Raw genomic sequence first — 22669 nt, forward strand, 5'->3', positions numbered from 1 at the left:
TTCTCATGTTCAGTTTTTATCAATAAAATGAAAAACTGTAGATTGGCAGTAAAATGTTCCTCAATAGCATCAATCAACCCCCACCCCCCTGCAAGTTTCCCTGCACTTTGGCCCAGGTTATAACACTGGTTTTCAGCTGACCCACTGTTGGAATAATATATTAATCCTTGCATTTAATATACTGCCTTACCACATCATTGTGACGCCTCAAAGAATATATTGTAAAATATACTGATTGTATTTTGTGGGCGAAACACGGCAGCCAATTGCGCACAGTAGTGTCCCAGTTGTGGATTGAATGACCCTCCAGAATTTTTTTTTGAGGGATTATTACCCCCGGATAGCGATCCGCCAATTGACTAACCGGGTTCCTACGTGCTGTTAGGTAAACCGAGACGTATGGAGTAAGGAAACTTGCCTAAGGTTTCGCCCCACCCAGGAACCGAACCCGGGTCCTCTTGCTTGTGAGATGAGCGCACTAACCCCTACGCTAGTGGGAACACCATTGCTTTTGGTTTTGGCTGCTCAGGTCACGGCGACACCACTTGCTACATCCTGCATATACAAGTGGAGTCGGGCGGTGTCTGAGCATATGCGCTGTGTGTTGACCAGAGCTACTCACGCTCACACCCCATTATAAGGCAGATTGGAAATAATATGGACTTCAACTACCACCTTATAACAGGGTTCTACTGTTTGTGGAGCCATTTGTTGGTTCCAAGTCTAGGATTCATTTCTGTAAAAAGCCATGAGGAAACTGCCTTAATTACTATCTTAGCTTCAACTTATTAAATGTCCAGTGAGAAGATGTTTCACAATTGTGTCTGCTGTATTTTCCCCCGGATTCTAATTTGTTGTCATTAAAGCACCCGAGCACCATGCTGACAAGGTAAAGGCGCAGAAAGTGTTAACCACAAGGACAGGTAAATGACAGAGAAGTTCAGACAAGAACAAATTGGCATGAAATCCAAACTGAGACTTTTATTAAACCAAGGACTTAGTGCACACAACATTCTTCAATGTGATCCAGGAATCCCACAGGGGCTTTGGCAACCAAACAATAAGTAAGTGCCTCAAATCCACTGAGGCCATTTGTGGAGAGGAGGAGGAGGAAGGGGATGTCTTTAATAAAAAGCTTGATTGTGTTTGATCTTTTAGCCGAATTGATTTTGCCCGCTGACCAGAATGATAAAGCGCTGTCTGTCTGTCACCTCACTTCTTCACTTCGCCAAGATCTTCAATGGACTCGTCATCCACCTGCAAACAGAAGACAACAACGACAAATAACATTTACCAGTGCCTTTCAAGTCGGGAGAACATCCCAAGGTGCTGGACAGTCAAGGACAGTAGTTGGGATCAGGATGGGTACATGGCAGGGGGAGTAAAGTTAGCAGGTCACAAGAGGTAGGGAGAAGCAAGACCGTGGAGGGCTTTGAAAACGAGCATGAGGATTTTGAACTCCCCTGGGGAATGGGGAGCCAGTGGAGTCGGGCGAGGATGGAGGCGACAGGGTCACGATCACGGAGGTTTCTTACCTCAGGCCATTTCTCTTGAATAACATCCATAATATCGTCCGTCACGTCGCCCTGAATCGTGATTTCATCTTCCCCCGTAACCGAAGCCCCGCACGAGAATTTCTGAGCAAAGAACCTCTGTGCTTCTTTTAACTCGATCTCTGTTTCGTTTTTTTTTTAACGCAGAAAAAAGGATTATTGTCATGGGTAGTGTGCATAACGAGTATCTCTCCACCCAGCACGTCTACAGGGTGAGCTCAAGTTATCATCTCGGGGGCATTTGATCATTTAAAAATATATCGGTGAGGACAGAGGAAAAGAGCGAAGGAACCATAATTAGGAAACTCGTACTAACCTTAGAGAGAACTCAGACAGATTGATATCCAGGCAGATTGTTATGATGGGTATATATATATATTTACATATATATATATATAATAGCGCAGAAGGCACTATATAAGTGCATGATGTTGTTGTAAACGAGTTTAACCATGAACCCCACCCCCAGAGGCTGGGGCTAAACTGGCTTTACACATCCAAGAGTTGAGGTTAGGGGAGGATCTGATCAAGGGGCTTAATGAGAGCAATTGGTAAGCACAGTGGAGAGGATGGGGAAAAATTTGTGACAAAACTGGACTCACCGGCCAATGGCCTTTGCCTGTTCCCAGTTTCCTGTCAGAATACGGGACACTTGGCGGAATATTCCCGATTCCATTTTTTTTATTTGCACGCAAAACGTGGAGAGAATCCGGACGGATACTTGCCGAATGTTGCCAGGCCGCACACTCTGGTCACGTATTTCTTTTTGGCTCGTGGAATTTTGGCTATCGTGACTTTCTGGGGCACCGTCTTTTTCTTGTTTCTAATCACACCTCTGCCGCCTGGAGAGGGAAACAGAGAACCGCTCAAACTAGCTCATCACTGCAGGGGTTGCTCTTTCAGATCCCCCCCCCCGGGGAAAAAGGTTGTTCAGCTCCATGCATCCGCACTCTCCCTACTCTAATCTCATTCTCCCCTGCTCCTTCCCGAAAAGCCGTGCTAGTACTCGCTATGCCACCTGCAAATCAGGTCAGCATCACACTGAACTGCAGGAATTCTGCTTTGAGATGTCCAGAAGATCATATCATGCCCTCCCCCTCCCCGGCGTTGTTGAATACTATGTCGACACCAATCGTTAAGGCTCACACGTGAATAATACCCAACATGGCAACCCACAGTGGAGGAAAGGGTGGGGGGGGGTGGAGGAGTTTAACATCCAACAAATTACATTTACACAGCACAGTTCTCGGCGGGGCAACGTCCCAAGGCATTGGACAGTCAAGGATTTGGGACAGTTAAAACGCATTTAGGAGAGGAGAAAACCAGGAAATCAGGTACCTCTCGTTTGTTTCTTCTTTTCTTTTTCCTCTCCCGCGGGCGTGTCCCCGCCCCCCGCGTCCTGCTGTAGGCATTGATCTGCTTTAAACACAAGGAGCAACACAGACCCACTCAGTGCAAAACACATCAATCCTCAAACACCTCCTAGCGGCGGATCCCAGTAACTGCCTCCCCAGAAACACCCAGAAAAGATTTCAACCATTCATTCATATTTCGAAACAGTAATCCAACAACAACAAATGACAATTACACAGCACCTTTCATGTCGGGAGGACGTCCAGAGACACCAGATAATCAAGGATTTGCACCCGAGCTGGGGGTTGGGATCAGGAGGGCCGGAGCGCAGGGAGGATGGGGTGGGTGATCGAAGACGTGGTCGAAGGGTAAAGTCTTGAGGTGGGGCTTGAAGGAGGCAAGGAAGGGAGTAAGGCGAAGGGACTGTGGGATGGAGTTCCAAAGAGAGGTTGAAGGCCCAACCAATAGTGGATGGTGGCTGATGGTGGGGTGGGCAGGGTGGGGGACATGAAGCAGGCCAGAGTGCGCTGAGTGGAGAGCTCAGTATCAATCCAGTAGTACAGTAAGTCACCCCTTTGTTCCCTCCTTTACCTATACTAAGCTTTGCAAACTCCTCAGGACAGTTCTTCTCCAGCCACTGTCTGCACTTGGTGTACTGGGGCATGTATTCACAATACTGGAAGGAAAGCACAGCAGTTGTCAATAGTTTCTTTAGCCAGGAGCTTCCCTCACTCCCAGCCTGTGGATTCAGGAAACAAGTTACGTGGAGGGTGTCTCATCTCTTGGTCTTGGCTGAGCTGAGGTCTCGCTGATCTAAGCAGCTACCAAGCTCCCATGTCAGTGACAGCACATTGGGTGGTGCATTTAATGAGCACCCAAGCCGACACCTAGTGACAAAAAGTGTAACTCATGGTATACATTTAACACAGATAAAATTCAGCCCACTCTCTGACAAAGTGCGTTCATTCACAGAAACCGCCCCACACTCCATCTCCCCCCCCCCCCCCCAAATAAATTGCAAACCCACACCACACTAGAGTCTAGCATACTGCTAAAGGGAACCCAGCACAACAGAAATCCACTCGTTTGTCTAAATTACTCGGCGATCTGAAAACTTTCTCAGCCTCTGTGGTACAGTATTAAACTAGAGTGAGAGGTTTACATTTTTATAAACAACAGAGAGACGGTAACTAAGAGAAGTACAATCTATTTGCAAAGTAATGGAATTCACTTACCTCTGTGGGTAATGAGCAAACTGGAAAGAAGAGGGAAAAACACAAGAGTGACTTAAAAAAATATGAGCTCGCATTAACATTTCCAACTTATTTCAGCTAAAAAATCAGTTTGGGAAATTCCAGAACCCCTTAAAAATGTCCTGGGTGTAAAAAGAATCGTGTGGAGTTTACAGCGTGAAAGGAGGTCATTTGGCCCTTCGCTGCTGCTTACTCTCGCCATTGTTGTCTGAGGAACTTACTTCCACAGTAGAGTACTTTCAATGGATACTGAATATCGCTTCGGGATGGTTTTCCTTCCCCTTTATTCTCAGGTAGCATCGTTTCAGTTGTGGCCATCCTATGAATCTGACGACCCAAGAAAAAAAAAGAGAGACAAGATTACGCACATTCTTCAGCTCTAAAGCAAGCGAGTCCGCGCTTGGCCACAAGCGAGGCCCCGGCTCATAATAATAATAATCCTCGCATTCGATGTAGCGCCACATCACGATGTCGAGACGTCCCAAAACGCTTCACAGAATATATCGTAAAGTGAATTGACTCTGTATTTCGGCAGCCAATTGCGCACAGCAGTATCCCACAAACAGTCATGGATTGAGTGACCGAATGACAGTATTGTTTGGGGTGTGGAGGGCGGGGGGGGGGGGGGATGGGGGGGGGGGAGATTTATTACCCCTGGAAAGCGATCTGCCAGTCAACTAACAACTGGATTCTTACTTACTGCTGGGTAGACAGAGGAGTGGGGAGTGCGGAGACTTGCCTAAGGTCTCGCCCCCCGCCCGAGTCCTCTCGCTCGGGAGGCGAGCGTTCTAATCACTAAGCTACGAGACTGCACTCCTCAACCCGATTCCGTCAATTACCATCGCTGCGCTGTCAAAGCTTCTACACCTGCCGTGGGCTGACAACGTAAAGTATGTTGAGGTTTTGACGCAGACATGCATATATATATATATATATATTGTTATATACTTTATATATATATATCTAGATTTCAATACAGAATTATAGATCAAAACATATTGTTTTTTTTCAAAAAAAATTAAAATAGAATTATATGTCGTATGTATCACAATATAGAACATGAGTAATATATTAAAATATAGAACACATATTACAACATAGTATATTATGTATATATATGGTATTTTAGGGGGTGGGGGTGGGGGGGGACGGGGGACAAATGGCCAGGGAGGTCCCCCCTCCCCACCCACCCCAGGGGGAAGCCTCACCCTCACTGCCCCTCGGCAACACGCGAACCCCGGGCTCTCCCCCCGGGTCGCCAGGCCGAGCCCGGCCACGGTGTGTGTGTGTGTGTCTCTCTCTCTCTCTCTCTCCCCCCCTCTCGCCCCCGACATTTACCTCCGCAGCCGCTCTGTGCGGTGTATCCGTCTGCAGCAGCTCCGGGTCCTCTCCTACCCGCCGGCACCCGCAATCCGCGCACATAGTCGCCCCCCGAGACTGCCTGACTGACTTTACCGCCATATTTTGCAAAGCAAATGGTTTCTGCTGTCCCGCTGGTTCGATTTGTGATCAGTGTATTCCCTCCCCCTCCCCCTCCCCTCCCGCCGAGAGATTTTATTGATCACGATTCTATTGTTGGGTCACTTTGATTTTTTTAAATACATATCCGTTGCGGCTCTGCGGCAGACACCTGTGTTTGTAAGAAAGGACCCCGGCGGGACAAAGGCTGAGACACAGAGAGAGAGACACAGACCCCGACACACAGGGAGACACAGACCCCGACACACAGGGAGACACAGACCCCGACACACAGGGAGACACAGACCCCGACACACAGGGAGACACACACCCCTGACACACAGGGAGACACAGACCCCGACACACAGGGAGACACACTCCCCGACACACAGGGAGACACAGACCCCGACACACAGGGAGACACAGACCCCGACACACAGGGAGACACAGACCCCGACACACAGGGAGACACACTCCCCGACACACAGGGAGACACACTCCCCGACACACAGGGAGACACACTCCCCGACACACACAGGGACACAGACCCTGACACACAGGGAGACACAGACCCCGACACACAGGGAGACACACTCCCCGACACACAGGGAGACACACTCCCCGACACACAGGGAGACACACTCCCCGACACACAGGGAGACACAGACCCCGACACACAGGGAGACACAGACCCTGACACACACAGAGACACAGACCCCGACACACAGGGAGACACAGACCCCGACACACAGGGAGACACAGACTCCGACACACAGGGAGACACACTCCCCGACACACAGGGAGACACACTCCCCGACACACAGGGAGACACACTCCCCGACACACAGGGAGACACACTCCCCGACACACAGGGAGACACACTCCCCGACACACAGGGAGACACACTCCCCGACACACAGGGAGACACACTCCCCGACACACAGGGAGACACAGACCCCGACACACAGGGAGACACACTCCCCGACACACAGGGAGACACACTCCCCGACACACACGGGGACACAGACCCTGACACACAGGGAGACACACTCCCCGACACACAGGGAGACACACTCCCCGACACACAGGGAGACACACTCCCCGACACACAGGGAGACACACTCCCCGACACACACGGGGACACAGACCCTGACACACAGGGAGACAGACCCTGACACACAGGGAGACACAGACCCCGACACACAGGGAGACACAGACCCTGACACACAGGGAGACACACTCCCCGACACACACAGGGACACAGACCCTGACACACAGGGAGACACAGACCCCGACACACAGGGAGACACAGACCCTGACACACAGGGAGACACACTCCCCGACACACAGGGAGACACACTCCCCGACACACAGGGAGACACACTCCCCGACACACAGGGAGACACACTCCCCGACACACAGGGAGACACAGACCCCGACACACAGGGAGACACAGACCCCGACACACAGGGAGACACACTCCCCGACACACAGGGAGACACACTCCCCGACACACACGGGGACACAGACCCTGACACACAGGGAGACACAGACCCTGACACACACAGAGATACACTCCCTGACACACAGACCCCAACACACAGGGCGACACATAGGGAGACACACTCCCCGACACAGAGAGAGACACGCACCCCGACACACTGGGAGACGCACTTTGTCACAGAGAGAGAGAGAGAGAGAGACACAGACAATGAGTACAGAAAGACACACAGACTCTCAGACACACTGATACCGTGAGGGACAGAGAGGCTCACACACTAATACAGTATTTTGACTGAAGCACGTGTTAGAGAGAGAGAGAGAGAGAGATGAACACGGGCACCAGTGTTAGCAGAAAATAGAGAACATGAGAGGGAGAGAGAAGCTATCTCTTGCTCGCTCGCTCACTGAAAAAGAGAGTGTTTTAGTTACTCCAAAAGAAGAGAAACAGTTACTCCAAAAGTGAGTCGGAGAGTGTGTCTCAATGTTCACGTGTCCAGTGGAGGTCTTGACTACTGCCTTTGTTCTAAACCTTATTCTAAACTTGGTAATATTCTCAAACCTCAAAGCGATCCATTTGTACACCACTGTGTTGGTACTCTTAACACGGTGTGACTGTGCAGTGGGAACAATGCTATGTGTCTTTTGGCACACCTCAAGGCATAGATTTAAGATAATCGCAGAAAGGATTTAAAAGGGGAGGTTGGGGAAAAAAAATCTTTCCACGCAAGGTGGTCGAATGTGGAATTCTCTGCCACGAACCTTTGTCCAGCCACAGCCCGTAAATCCGTTTAAAAAGGTAATTAGATACACGCTTGATTAAAAGATTAATAATAATAATAATCCTTGCATTTGATATAACACCTTAACAGGTCATTGGGATGTCTCAAAGAGCTTCACAGAATATATTGTAAAGTGGATTGACTGTATTTTGTGGGCGAAACGCGGCAGCCAATTCAATTGGAATAACGGTTGGGAGGGAAGGTGTCTAGATGGAAAAAACAATGCAAAAGTCATGGGCAGAACTGACTGATTCTGTGAACTATGAAATGTCAAAGTGGGTTCTGTGTATTTCTGTTCAGGTAGTGGGGGAGGGAACGAGCTGGGGAAAGGAGAGGATCGGGATGGGGGGAAAGGGGAGTGAGGTTCATGACAGCCCCCACCATGATGTCTGGGGAGCCCAGTGATTGGTTGGATGGTGAATATTATGAGCTCACAAGTGCAGCGATCCCGCATCATGTGACTCGTGCTAAATGGTTAAATATTTGTAAAAATTTCCCTGGATCATCCAGTCAAATAAACATTTCATGTCGCTGCGGTTGGAATTACATGGTATGTTTATAGGTGTGGTTCTGGACTTCTTTCCTCTGCCTGCTTATTCAGATCTGGAGAGTTGGCTCTGAATTCCACTATCTCCAACTTTCTCAGAATGGTGAGTATTTCGGGTAATTGTGCCGTCGTTGATCTGTCTTATTCCAGGACTGGATACACCGAGCACCCAGGCACATCCTCCCAACACGAAAGGTTCTAAACAAATGGAATTTGTTGTTATTGTCTGTTACAGAGAAGCTGCTAAACCTGTTTGATTGATATTAATCACGTAGATGTATAAACTTCCAGGGAAGCAGGTTCAAGTTTTTTTTTCTGTGTGGACCTGGGTTTTTTGTTTGTTTTCTCTCAAGATCGTAGCCAGGCGTGCCCGAAGCGATGGGAAAGAATTGGAAAACGAGCCGTGCTCTGCGGTAACGGAGCTTTGAACTTGTGTAAACTTGTGCTTGTTGTTTTCAAAGTAAAATGGAAACAATGGGTTATATTTCTACCTTCAATGTGTCTTCCTTTACCCTCTTTATCTGTGTGTGTGTGACTCCCTCTCATCCTCTGTCTTTGCCCCCCCTCCCCCCCCTCTCGTCTCATTTGAATGATCCTCTCAATTAGAATGATGTTGATGAAGTTGAATGCTCCTCCTTGCGATTGCATTACGTTTTGTCCACAAAATATACAGGCAATTCACTTTACAGTATATCCTGTGAAGCGCTTTGAGACGTCTCAAAGACATGGTAAGGCCTGTATCAAATGCAAGGATTATTACTATTATTGCATAATAATTCCCGGTGTTTGGGAGGAACACATGTGTCAGGACTAACAATCTCTTATTGCACTGACCCAGGTACCATGTGTTGAGATGGAGGATCTCCCGTCTGGAGACTTGGCCGCGATCAATCCCAGGCAACACAAAAATGCATCGAATTCTACCTCAGGTACTCTGCAAGCCAGGTGTCAGCCTGGCTCAGTCACTTGCACTCTCGTCTCTTGAGTCTGACTGTTGTGGGTTGTAGCCGCCCCCTCCACCCATCTTCCATGTCGGGAACTCTTGAGTTTACTCAAACAAGTGGGACTAAACTAAACATCCAGTGCAGTGCATTGCTGGGGTGGGGGGAGCGCTGTATGGTCGGAGATACCCTCTTTCCGTTAAGATGAGGTCCCACCTGTGCAGACGATAAAGATCCCATGGGATTATTATGAGAAATTTTGATAGAGTAAATAAGGAGAAACTGTTTTCTCTGGGAGATAGTTCGGTAATCAGAGGACCCAGATTTAAGTTAATTGGCAAAAGCGCCAGATGGGAGATGAGGAGACTTCTTTTAATGCAGTGAGTTGTTACGATCTGGAACGCACTACCTGAAAGGGTGCTGGAAGCAGATTCCATAATAACTTTCAAAAGGGAATTGGATATATACTTAAAAAGCAGAAAAATTGCAAGTCTTTGGGGAAAGAGCGGGGGAGTGGGACTAATTGGATAACTCTTCCAAAGAGCCAGCACAGGCACGATGGGCCGAATGGCCTCCTTCTGTGTTTTAGGATTCTATGATTTTACTCAAGAGAAATTTTTCTCACCCACTATCCTGACCAACATTCCCTCAGATACAGCTGCTCATTTGCTTCACGGCTGCTTGTGGGGCATTGCTGGGCACAATATTGACTGCCCTGTTTGCCCATGTTTGAGAGGAATTATTCTGAACGTTCTGTAGGGTTCCTTCTGTTTTCCAGTATTTGATTGCAGTGCACATGGAACATGCATTTCATTCCACTTTCACTCTCTTGCAGAAAGTCATCTCGAGCCATGGCACAGCACTCCAAAATCTAAGGTATGGGCAATAATGCAGAGAGAAGAGCCGATTGGCTCCAGCTTCCTGCTCGTCCCTAGTGCCCTACGTTCCACCAGCGGCGGCCACTACTCCTTGAAACTTTGGAGCATTTTTCCTCTATCGCTCCGCCTTCCCCATCTTCAGGTCGCACCTGAGGACCTTCCTCTTCGTGGACACTTCCACCCCCGGCTCAGCATCGTGCTCCACCACTGTCAAGCGCTCTGGGACACTACCCTGCATGAGGGGCGCTATAAAAACGCACGTTATTGTTTAAAGATGTATGTTGTGAAAGTGACCATTTGTCCGGAATTCTCAGCCCTCAGGAGAAAACATTAACTGCCCCAAATCTATTGGCGACTCGAGGTTGAACTTTGGTAAAATGCAAGACACCAGCCAAGCCACCGGAGCAAGATCTAAAGTGTGCTCTACAAAGGCAATGCATCCCGTCCCCCCGTACAATACCTCTGTAAAAAGTGTGAGTAAAAGCCGGCGGGCGAGCAAGCAGAGACATTCTCACACCTCACACCACCACAACACCACCTTGCATTTATAGAGTGCTGCTCACTCAGGGTAGCGTCCCAGAGCGTTCAGAAACACAAGAAACTCGGCGCTGACTGATGTCTTCTCTTTAATAATAATAATAATCTTTGCATTTGATAGAGCACCTTATTACGTCATTGAGACATCTCAAAGCGCTTCACAGATTATACTGTAAAGTCAATTTACTGTGTATTTTGTGAGCAAAACGCGGCAGCCAATTACTCACAGCAGTGTTGCACAAACAGTCGTGGATTGAGTGACCAATTTATTTTTTGGTCCGCCAATTGGCTAACAACCGGGTTCCTACTTACTGCTAGGTAACCAGAGGTGTGTGGGTGTGTGTGGAGTAAGGAAACTTACCTAATGTTTCGTCCTGACCCGCCCAGGAATCAAATCCAGATCCTCTCTCTTGCAAGGCAAGCGCACTAACAACTACACTACAGTGACTCTACCTTCCCTCCCACTTCCCTCCCTCCAGAACGGGAACCTGGATTTAGAGAATTCGACCATTCAGAAACAGCGTAACGAGCTCCAGCTTCTAGTGATGGAGCTGAAAGACCGGGATCGAGAGTTGAATGAGATGGTGGCGGCTCATCAGAAACAACTGCTGGCCTGGGAGGAGGACCGCCTGCGGATACTCACGCTGGAGGAGAGATGCGCCAAGCTGGAAAGTCAGTACTGACAGGAGAGACTGTTGTAGGTTTGACAGGCGTGTAGGTTTGACAGGCGTTTACACAGAGCTGTGTGTGTGTGTATGTGTGTGCGCGCACAGAGCAGGCTGTCGGGGATGGGATCGCAGGCTGGAGGGCAACAACAATAAATTACATTTACACAGTGCCTTTCACTTAGCGAGGACATCCCAAGGTGCTGGAGAATCAGGGATTTGCACCCAAGCTGGGGGTTGGGATCAGGATGGGTAGAGGGCAGGAGGTGTGGTGGTAGGAGGGTGACTGAAGGTCAAAGAGGGAGGGTCTTGAAACCAGCCCTGAAAGAGCCAAGATTTCCTCAGGAGAAAACATTAACTGCCCAAAATCTTTCAGGGACTCGATCGCGCCCAGTCTCTCTCAGCATTGACTGAAGACTTTCCTCTTCGACCACTCCTACGATCACCTCCCCTCTCTCCCCAGCTTGACGCCATTGCTCAGCATTCCCTGCTTGAAGGCCACTGTGCCAATGCAATTTGTTGTTGTTGCGAAGGCAATTGAATAATAATGGACTTTAGGAAAATTAATATCAGCTGGTTTTGGTTGGCTGGGGGGAGAGGAAGGGATTGGAGTGGATTGTCGCGGTGATGTTGCGTCCCTGCACCATCTCCACTTAGTAACGTCTCGGCGTTTGTCTTTTGAATGAACAAAGACGAGTTGAGAAAGAGGAACGAGCTGATTCGGACACTGACGACGCAGCACAAGATCCTGGAGGCTCAGCAAAACGACTGCCTGAAAGCCCTGAGCAGCACTCAGCAACAGCTACAGGAAACCAACCACAAGGCAGGAGAGGCTGTCAGCAACTGTGAGGAGCTCGAGGTATGGCTGTCCGGAGCAGAGAGATCGTAGAATCCTATAGCACAGAAGGAGGCCATTTGGCCCATCGAGCCTGTGAAAGAGCATGATGAACCAAATGTCCTCCAATAAGCTCCTCTCCCCCATAACTTTGCAATTGTTTTTCTATTCGAGTACCTATCCAATTCCCTTTGACAGTTATTATTTTACCTGCTTCCACCATCCTTTTCAGGCAATGCCTTCCAGATCGTAACAACTCGCTGCCTCAACAAAAATTCTCCTCATCTCCCCTCTGGTTCTTTTGATGTTAAAGGGTTTGAGGGGATTGTGGGGATGGGGGGAAGTGGACACTGGATAAATTCAAATGTTCAAGACTGAGGCAGCTAGATGTTTTGTTAGCTCAGGGTATTGAGGGATATGGGGCAAAGGCGGGTAAGTGGAGTTGAGGTACAGATCAGCCATCATCTGATAGAATGGTGGAACAGGCCCTGTTCCTATGAGAGGGGGATTATATTGAGGGGCTCATAGAGAAACACACCAATGTAAACCTGATGGGCTCCGCACTGTAACGCCTACTCATGGTTCTCTGCTCCTCTCGCCCAGGAGCGTAACAAGAGCCTGAACACCTCCATGCTGGAGCTCTCGGCACAGGTTGGGCAGCTGCAGGCCCGGGAACAGGAGCTCAGTACCATGTTGAAACTAAAGGTAACCGCAACGCATGGGAGCTGCCATGCTCAGGGTGTGTCTGTGTATGTGTGTCTGTGTGTGGGGGTGTGGTGGGTGCACGTGTGTGTGTCTGTGGTGTGTGTGTGTGTCTGTTGTGTCTGTCTGTGACGTGTGCACATCCTTGACCGTACAGCGCTTTGGGACATCCACCTGCTGTGAAAGGTGCTGTGTAAATCTAATTTGTTATTAGTGGGGTGTGTGAGTTATCCTCGTTTATTAGCCTCATTAAAAATATTGTTACTTTCCCCCCCCCACCCCCGCCACTCCCCCCTACCTCACTACCCTCACTTTCTCCGGGAACCATAGGACAAGGACATGGTGGAAGCGACCAATCACATCATCGATCTTTCAGCCAGGTTCAAAACCTTAGAGAGCGCGCTGCGAGAGGCCAGGCTGAACGAAACCAACACCAGGAAAGAGGTGCAGGATTGCAAGCAACACTCAAAGAGACTGAGACATGAGATCTGTAAGCTTAGAGGTGGGTGCTGCCCTGGGGCACTGGCTGGTCTGTCGGGGTTTAAATATCGGAAGTGCTTGTGTTCCTGAAAAGCATTGTTCGTGTTCCATCGGCGGTCGGACCTTCAGCCTCTCTGCCCCCACCCTCTGGAACTCCATAGCGGAGCCCCTCCACCTTGCCTCCTTCAAGGCTCGTCTCAAGACCTTCCTCTTTGACCACACCAATGGTCACCGTCCGTCCTATTCCTGACCTCCCTGCCCTCCGCCCCTCCTGATCCCAACATTCAGCTCGAGTGCAATTGTTTGACTGTCCAGCGCCTTGGATCGTCATCCCAACTTGAAAGGGGCTGTGAACATTTTATTTGTTGTTGTTGGATTATTGTTTGTTCTACGCAGTGTAAAACGTCTCGGTTTGGCTCAAGTCGGCCGTGCTATTAATAACCTCTGATCGTTCCCTTCTCTTCCCTTCAGATGAGTTAGATGAAAAGACAGGGGAAAATAATGAGCAGAGAGAAGAGATTATTCACCTTAAGCAAGAAAACCAGTACCTGATCAGTGAGCTGACCTTAGCAGGTGAATGAGTTTGCAACGTTCTTAGTAATTGCTGCAAAATAATTTCTTAGTATTAACTGCTCACAAACCCGTCTCCATCTCCGAGACACTTAATCACGTCGCCCCTGTTAAACCTTCTCAAGGTCTCTCTCTCGAGACCCTTTGTCCCTGGTCACGGCTGATACGAGAGGTGGGGGTAAGAGAGCTGGGAAAGCATTGCTCAGGAACTTTCTCCGTGCTCTCTTCACAGTGGAAAGGGAGAAGAGGAAAGATCAGTTGCTGGAGCTCGCCAAATCCAAGCAGGAGCGAGCGGACACAGAGTTGCATGGCCTTCGGCAGGTAGGGCTCTCCTCACCACAGCTCCAGTCCGGAGTTAGCCATCCCGCTGGGATTGTTCTCACCGGGAGCGACTCCCCATCCTTTCATGACATGGGATTTCTTTTTAAGGTTTAATTCCCAGGTGAGGTGACGCCTTAGGCAAGTTTCTTTATCCACCCACGCCTCTGTTTACCTAGCAGTACGTTGGTTGTTAGTCGATTGGCGGATTGTTTTCCATGGGTAATAGTCCCTCTTCCCCCCCAGCCCCAATAAATAACTTGGTCCCTTGGTCCACGATTGTTTGTGGGACATTCCTGGGCAGATTCACTGCCGCGTTTCACCAAATTCACAAAATTCAGAGTCAATCCATTTTACAGAATATCCTGTGAAGCGCTTTGAGACGTCTCAACAACGTGATAAGGCGTTGTATCAAATGCAAGGACTATTGTTGTTATGATTATATCTTGTAATGGTTGCTATCGATTATTATTAGTTATGGGGGTCATCGCTAGTTGTGGTCACAAGTTGATGTCACCAGTTACAAAGACTAGTTGCTCTTATTAGTTATTGTTGCTATCAGGTAAACGAAAAGCAACAACACGACCTGCAGCTTCTACACCTCAACCTGGCGAGCTCTCAGGAGCTGATTCAAAAGCAGGAGGAGAAAATTCTGGAAATCAGGTAAACGGGAAGGTTTGACTGCAGATAATAATGTCTCTCTCCTTCCCTAAAAGAGATTCATTTTCCCATTGCTTTCCCCCCCGACCCCCCAAAAATCCTGAACACAACAGCAACGACAATTTGCATTTACAAAGTGCCTTTCACGCTTCCCCAGCCGAGCCAAGCGCCCTGTGAGCTCACTCTCCGCTGCGGAGAGTTGCGGATTAACACTAAAACACACAGTCACTACACTCCACTTTACAGATTATTCTGTGAAGTGCTTTCAGTCATGATAAGCCGCTGTATCAAATGCAAGGAGTGAAGTATTTTTCAATATGGTCAAAGGGTCATGCCAAATTGTGCATTGGGCTAAAAGCCCCTGCGGTAATTGCTGTTCAGACTTAATTATTACCACTGAAAAGGATTATTATAATTATTACTAACCTCTGCCCATCAGGCTGGGCACTACTCCCTTTTAAGGGCTGGGAAACGGGAGAGATATTGTGTGGATGGCGTGTCATCTATCCCCTGTTTCCTTCTCCCCCCACCCCTCGCGGCATAACTACTCCTTTCCCATTGCTTAAAGCACCTTCCTTGTGCCGTAAGCAGGCGAGGGCAGGAAGGAAGAGTGTGTTCAGTCGGGCAGGGTTTTTCTCTTGAGTTAAGCTGTTTTGGCTGGCAAGATCCATTCTATGATCTACTCTCTCTTTCTCCCCCTCCCTCCCTCCCTCCCTTTTTAAGTACAAGTAAACACTCCGAGTCAGACACTACGAGGCAAGGTAGGGACGGGAGGAGCCAGATTGAGGGGCACGAGTATAGGAAGTGGAGGACGGAGGCAGCCAGAGAGCAGAGAAAGGATAGTTTCAGCAGCACAGTGAGGCACAAGGATGACCTGGCAAAGGCCATGCAGCCAAAACAGAACCAGGAGTTTGAGCTGAGCGTGAATCCGAGCAGAGAGCAGGCTGTGAGTGAGGCCGCCAGTGCTAACTGCGGTAGGCGCTACAGCTCAGAGGTGAGGAGTTCTCACAGCCCATCGCACAAGGAGTACGATCACAGCAGCCCTGTGTTCACCAGCTACACCCCGCAGACCATCGCCAGCGACTACGTGAAGAACCTCACAAAGTATGTGCTGTCGAAGCAGACCCCCAGATTGCCTGACAGTGGGTCCCCCCAGGCGCGGGAGGAGAGTGGGCTGGGGAGCAGGAGGTGGAGGAGCGAGGGGCTGCCGGAGGGCAAAGGGGCGGAGCCCGCGGAGCCCGCGAGGGGCGGAGCTTACCCCAACCCCGAGCACCACACCACCGGCTGCGGAGGCTGCCGCTGCTCCGCTCGGCAGCCCTCCACCCCCACCATCTCTGCCTCGGCCTGGGAGCCCCCCAAACTCCTGGAGAGGTACGGCGGGGCCGAGGTGGGCGAGCGCGGAGCCGGGGAGGAGGGGCCCCGATTCCCGGTCAAGAAGAGCGAGGTCGCCCAGGGGTCCCCCAAGTCAGACCCCGAGTGGATGAGCATTTATCAGCCCAACGTGGACATGAAGGACCTGTGGTGGCTGTACCTGAACGATGGCTCAGGCCTCCCACCCGAGTTAGACAATCCTAAATGCGCCCGTAAAAAAAGGTGAGTTAGCGACAACGTTCCAGGTCAGGCAGGTGAGCAAACGGTGCAGAGTTTTGGGGGAGATTTTCTCGTCTTGGTGGAAGCCGGCAAACGAGATGTGATAAAGGAGTAGGGAGAGAGGAAAAAAGGAGAGAGAGTGAGGACCAGAGGAAAAAAGGAGTGAGAGGGAGGGAGGCAGGGAGAGGAAAAAAAATGAAAGGGAGAGAGGGGAGAGTTTATTTTAAAACATGGAGAGGGTTGTTAGGACGTGGAAAGTCTCGCAAGTCACAGCTTGGTGACCACGTTAGAGAGGGAAGTGTGCAAATGCTTGAGGCGTAACATTGACTGGGATGGGCGATGGGTGGGGAGTCTGACGTCTCTCTTGTGTGTCGTGGTGGTGGTGGTGGTGTGGTGGGTTTTGTTGACCACATGCCCTTTGTTGTCGGCAGCGAGGAGAAGCTGGAGATGGACATGTTGGGCCTGGAATCGCCAACGGCCGCCCACAACAACCCCTTGCGAGATAGGTCGAGGAGGAAGGGCAGTTACCAGGATGACCTGACGGCCAATAGCATCCCGGCCTCGCCGGGCAAGCTGCCCAGTGCCGAGGACAGCGGGCTGGGGTCCGCATCCAACAACAGTGTGAGTCGTCGCCTCACGCTTGGGGGCGAGTGGATGGTTGAGGGGATCTTAGGGGTTAAAAGGCAGCGAGCGCTGGGAATCCATAGTGCAGCCGAGGGCAATGTTGATGAACCCGTTTTCCCCGTGTCGCCTTTAAGGTTTGACGAAGAGTTAAGTCGGACACAGTCACCCTGATCACATCCCCACAGGGTTTGGGTTTAACACGTTCTACTATAGTCCAAGGGCGCAATCCGTCATCCACCGTCCCGCCTGGCGAAGCTGGGGGTTGGGATCCGGAGGGGTGGAGGGCAGGGAGGGTGGTAGTAAGAGGGTGACCAAAGGCACTGTCGAAGAGGAAGGTCTTGAGAAGGCCTTGAAGGAGGCGAAGGAAGGGGTGAGGCGGAGGGGGCTCCAGGATGGAGTTTCGAAAGGGTATGGGCAGAGAGGCTGAAGCTCCGACTGCTGGTGAAGGGAAAATAACTTAATTAATAATTAAAACCTCTATTAAGAGTGAGGGACCTCGGATTCACCCTGTATTGTAAAACCTAAAAAATCAGTTTTTGTGCCCTCCGCTCCACCATCGGTGGTCACGCTTTCAGCCACTATGGCCCGAAACACTGGAACACTCGTCCTCTATCCGTCCGCCTTTCCCCCTCCTTCCCCACCTTCAGGTCATGCCGAAGTCCTTCCTCTTTGACAATACTTACAGTCACCTTCCCTCGGCTCGGCTTCGTGCTCCAACACTGTCAAGCACTGTGGGACGCTACGCTGCATGTACAAGTTGTCTGTTGTTTTCCTGTTGTAACACCTTTTCACGCCTGCCGCAGACTTGCCGAGATGACTGTTCCCCGACGAGCAAGCTGCAGCGGCTGCTGGCAGAGTCCCGGCAGATGGTGGCAAACCTGGAGCGCAGCACCCAGCTTCCCCCTGGCCTGTCCTGCCCCAGCGTCGGCAACAATACCAGGGTGAGTGAGCCCTGTCCAGCACAGCCTCCCGTATCCACCGCAACCTTATCATAATCCTTGACAATAGCAACTTATTGCGTCATTTGATATAGCGCCTTATCACATCGTTGAGACGTCTCAAAGCGCTTCGCAGTTTACACCGTGAAGCAGATTGATTGTGTGTTTTGTGAGCGAAAAGCGGCAGTCAGCTGCGTTCAGCAATGTCCCACAAACAGTCGGAAGTGAGTGACCGATTTTATTTGGGGGATTGTCGGCCAGGACACCGGGGGAGTGAGATAGAAACTCCCTTCTGTTTTCGAGTAGGGCCGCAGGATTTTCAACATCCACCCGAACAGGCAGACGGAACCTCGGTTTAACGTCTCATCCGAAGGACGACGCCACCAAAAATGCACCGAAGCGTCAGCTCAGACTATGTAACGGGAGGGGAGTCTCTTCTGTAATAGGCTGGTTGTGTTATGTACCGCAGTCGCTTTGAAGCTACATTGACCTGATTTCTCTTTGCCTCGCGACGCTTCCTAAGTGGAAATCTGGGTAAATCTTTGTAAGCCGCTCTCACTGTGACTTGATGTAATCTGCTTTAGGGAGATTTGAATTTGGTCATGTTTTATATAAGCGGGGGAGGAAAGGGAAGTACTCAAGGCCACTGACTTCTCTGTGGTTTTCCAATCGCTGCGGATCCTTCTGATGAGACGCTAAACCGAGGTCCCATCTGTCTGCGTGTCCTTCTGGTTAAAGATGCGAGTGGAAGAGAGAGAGAGGAGTTTCTACCGGTGCCCTGAGCAACAATCAACCAGGCTAATCGATCATTCATTAACTTCAACGCTGTGTGTGTGTGTGTGTGTGTGTGTCAGTGTGTGGTGGGGGGGATTTGCGGGAGAAGTCTTTGCACACGTTCGTTGCCTCGGTTGCCTACATAACACGCCGTCACTGGCAAATCAAACGCAGGGCATTTGTTTGATTGTATAATGTGCGATTTCTGGAATAGGGTTATGTAAGCTTTTGCTAAGTTGTGCTCACTCGGATGATGTCGCCTTCAAAGCCCTCGACGGCCTTGCTCCATCCTACCTCTGCGACTTGTTAATTCCACTTTGCCTGTCTGCTCCCTCCGCTCAGCAGTTTCCTGACTCCCTCCCCCTGACTCGCCTCACCTTGCTCCCTCCCTTACCTCCTGCAACGCACGTCTCAAGACACTCTCCGGTCACCCTCCTACCCCTGCCCTCCTGATCCCAACCCCCATCTTAGATGCTAATCCCTGACTGTCCCGCACCTTGGGATGTCCTCCCGACATGAAAGGCGCTGTGTTTAAATGTAATTTGTTCTTGTTGTTTTCAGGAGGGTAGCTCACACTAATACAGAAGAAAGTCCACACAACACAAAGGAAGAAATAAATTATACAGTTGAGCAAACACCTGGGCGGGTTGTACTTTTCCTTGACTGGGCCAAAGTAAGTTAACAAACAGACGAGATCCTGTGAGATAACCATGAGCTGGGGAACAAGAGTGAAGCCTGGTTTGGTGATAAATAAATGTAATATTTAACAATGGACCGTCTTGTGAGAGATATCACGCTTCAGGATGAAGATATGTACGTTGCTAATAAATACATGGAAACAGGCGGCTGTTGTCTCCATTCGTGTCTGTAATGGAGTCCTTTTCCCCGGGCCTCTGTTCTGTTGAACGTCAGTCACCAGGTTGATTATAGTGGAACTAGACTTGTTGAGTACCTCGATGTGGTAGTGTTTCGGACAGCCCGGCAGAGCTGCTGTTTTTTTACCCACCGTGTCCTGGCAGCTGTCACGATGTTTCTCTCTCTCCTGCACTGAACCTTTGGTCCTGGCAGATGGGTAAGCGATGTATGTATATCTGCTGCTGGAAGAGATAACTGATGACGTATGACTGATCTTTCACAGTTCGAAGGGGGCCTGGATCTTGTTTTTTTTAATAGAAATATATTTCTGGGGACGTCCCAGGGCCTTGGGACATCTTCCCGACGTGAAAGGCACTGTACAAATGTAATTTTGTATTGTAATTTTGACAGACAGCAGTCTGAACCTAGAGAAGAAGGGCTAGACTTCAGAGTGCTTAATGCTAGCAATAACTTGGTGACTGGTTAATGGAGATGGTTTCTGGCAGGAAGCGAGCAGATGGATTGAAACCGCGCTGCCGTTTCAGAGCAGTCTGCTGTGCAGGTAACCCCAATCAATGGTGGAGCGTGAGTGTTAAAAATAGGGACCCTCAGTATCACACTGTGTCGTGGTGCCCAGGGCTTTAACATTCGAAACCGATACAGCAATTGCGAGCGTACTTCATTTGATGTTTTTCCTATTTTATATTTAATATGACTGTTATAAAAGCATTGATTGATCAGGGACATGGAAATGGAAACTCGAGTCGAAATAACATGTTGTCGAGAACAGTTTTCTTTATTTCCTTTAAATCCTTATGATATATTTTTCCACTACAGCTCTTAAAACAAAACGATTTATTTCTACCTGTCGCGGCCGGTCGCTTGTTCAGAAGCGAAACGGGGGCATTAATTTGTCTGTGAAGCACTGTGTAAAAACAAATTGTAACCTTTGTACTAATGCAATGTCAAACTTTTATTTTTAGCTACACAACACACATAAAAGTGTATTTTTTAAAACCTCCTCAAAACTCTGTGTAAGAGCTTACTTTACGATTTGTGAAGACTAAGGGTGGGCTCCCACAAGGTTACAGTTTCAGAGGATTTCACGTGTTTGGTTTTCTGGGGCAACTGCTGTTTTGCAGCAACAAATAAAGCTCCTTTCATGTCCCAAGGCGCTGGACAGTCAAGGATTTGGACCAGAGATGGCAGTTGGGAGGGATGGAGGAGGTCAGGGAGAGTGGGGATAAGAGGATGACCGAAGGCGCGGTCGTAGAGGAGCGTCTTGAAATGGGCCTTGGAAGGGGCGAGGCAGAGGGACTGTGGGATGGAGTTCCAAAGGGTGCGGGCAGAGAGGCTGAAGGCCCGATCGCCGATGGTGGGGCGGGTCAGTGCTCGCTGAGCGGACGGAGAGGATGGGTCGATGTGGAGAACCAAAGCTGTGATTTCAATAATTTGCCAAATCCTGGGCGGCCCGAAACACTCCAGACATAAGCGTAGATCTAAAAACGGTAAAATTACTCAGGATAAAATGATTGAGGGGCTTTCTGCATCCAAAAGACTCATGTGGGACAGGAGCTAAGTGTGTTTTCACCTGTCCCGCGCCCTCACAACCGCAGAAACCTTCCCGTCTTTCCGATGTCTGTTTTCGTGAGGATGTTGCGCGCAATTTCTTTGCTCGCTCACTTTCATCTGACTCCACCTCACGCCATCCTGTCACTGCAATCATGGAATGCAAGGAATCTCAAGGTTGTCAAAGCCCATCATGCGTGTTTAAATGCGAGTGAGTGAGTGAGTGAGTGTGAGTGAGTGAGTGAGTGAGTGAGTGAGTGAGTGAGCGAGCGAGCGAGCCTGGGGGTTGGGGGATGTGTGTGACCGTGAGCGCGGTTGAAGAGGAAGACCTTCTGGCGTGACCGGAAGGTGGCGGGAGGGTTTGAGGGAGAGCGCTCCAGAATTTCGGGGCGTCGCGGCCGAAAGTGCGGCCGCCGACGGTGGAAAGGAGGGCACGAGCGACGAGCAAGGAGGCTGGAGCCAGTCGAGCGGAGGCGACGGTGGCTGGCGATCGGGGTGGCGGGTGGGGTGTGTAGGCAGGCGGGAGAGGTAGGGAAAGTGCCGGGGAATTAAGAGACTTGGAAGCGGAGTGGTGGTGAGGATCAAAGACGACACACGCCCCCGAAAAGGGCTGTGAGACGTCTCGACGACGGGATCGGGGCAGCGTATCGAAGTGCAGGCATCGGCGCTCCCGTCTTCACTGCGGTTGACCATTGACCCTCTGATCCTCACTGACTCTCAGCTCTGAGCTCCAGTCTCCAATTGACCTAAATGAATAAATATACATATATATATATATAGAGAGAGAGAGAGAGATAAATCTACAAATGTAATGTGATGTTTTTGCTGTGGTGAAATCCTTGGCCAAGTAAACCAATGCACAGAGAGGAACACAGGGACTGCTCTGATCCTCTTGTGTGGCTCTCTGTGGGTTTGACTACCTCTCTCTCTCTCTCTCCCATTTTCTCTCTCTCTCTCTCTCCTATTTCCTACTTCCTACCCTTTCCTGTGATGCAAACAGCAGCATTGGGGGAGCGCTGCTGAGTCGGAGAGACAGTCACTGGTGTGGAAGGAGAGAGAAGGGAAAAGGGAGAGTGGAGCTCTGGTGTGGATCTGCACAGTCCCCTTCCTCAGGGAACCACTCTCTCTCTCTCTCATCTCATCTCTCTCCCTCTCTCACTCACTCACACACACAGACACTCACTCACACACTCAGACACTCACTCACACAGACACTCACTCACTCACACACTCACTCACTCACACACACAGACACTCACTCACTCACACACACACTCACTCACACAC

General features: G+C 49.9%; 2 protein-coding genes across 4 annotated transcripts; one reads left to right on the top strand and one right to left on the bottom strand.

The window, feature by feature from the left end:
• Window positions 1-957: 957 nt before the first annotated feature.
• denr (density-regulated protein) lies at window positions 958-5585 on the bottom strand. 3 transcript variants are annotated; one of them, XM_007902209.2, is made up of 9 exons: window positions 5498-5562; window positions 4899-5036; window positions 4381-4486; window positions 4142-4161; window positions 3498-3582; window positions 2892-2972; window positions 2279-2395; window positions 1536-1675; window positions 962-1257 (listed from the first exon to the last, which is right to left on the bottom strand). In XM_007902209.2, the coding sequence occupies exons 3-9, from the start codon at window positions 4475-4477 to the stop codon at window positions 1213-1215; spliced, it is 585 nt and encodes a 194-aa protein (XP_007900400.1). In that variant the 5' UTR covers window positions 4478-4486; window positions 4899-5036; window positions 5498-5562; the 3' UTR covers window positions 962-1212. The 3 variants fall into 3 exon arrangements, with proteins under 3 accessions (NP_001279605.1, XP_007900400.1, XP_007900398.1); NM_001292676.1 differs by lacking the exon at window positions 4899-5036 and having other exon boundaries at window positions 958-1257; window positions 2892-2969; window positions 5498-5548; XM_007902207.2 differs by lacking the exon at window positions 4899-5036 and having other exon boundaries at window positions 5498-5585.
• Window positions 5586-7336: 1751 nt separating this feature from the next.
• Window positions 7337-19801, top strand: ccdc62 (coiled-coil domain containing 62). The gene is made up of 14 exons (XM_007902206.2): window positions 7337-7916; window positions 9285-9375; window positions 10223-10263; window positions 10580-10738; window positions 11282-11474; window positions 12160-12326; window positions 12906-13007; window positions 13335-13506; window positions 13956-14057; window positions 14287-14375; window positions 14935-15035; window positions 17054-17243; window positions 18050-18187; window positions 19520-19801. The coding sequence occupies exons 1-14, from the start codon at window positions 7857-7859 to the stop codon at window positions 19535-19537; spliced, it is 1623 nt and encodes a 540-aa protein (XP_007900397.1). The 5' UTR covers window positions 7337-7856; the 3' UTR covers window positions 19538-19801.
• Window positions 19802-22669: the final 2868 nt, after the last annotated feature.

This window comes from Callorhinchus milii, unplaced genomic scaffold (assembly GCF_018977255.1).
Source record: "Callorhinchus milii isolate IMCB2004 unplaced genomic scaffold, IMCB_Cmil_1.0 Scaffold8, whole genome shotgun sequence".
NCBI lineage: Eukaryota > Metazoa > Chordata > Chondrichthyes > Chimaeriformes > Callorhinchidae > Callorhinchus > Callorhinchus milii.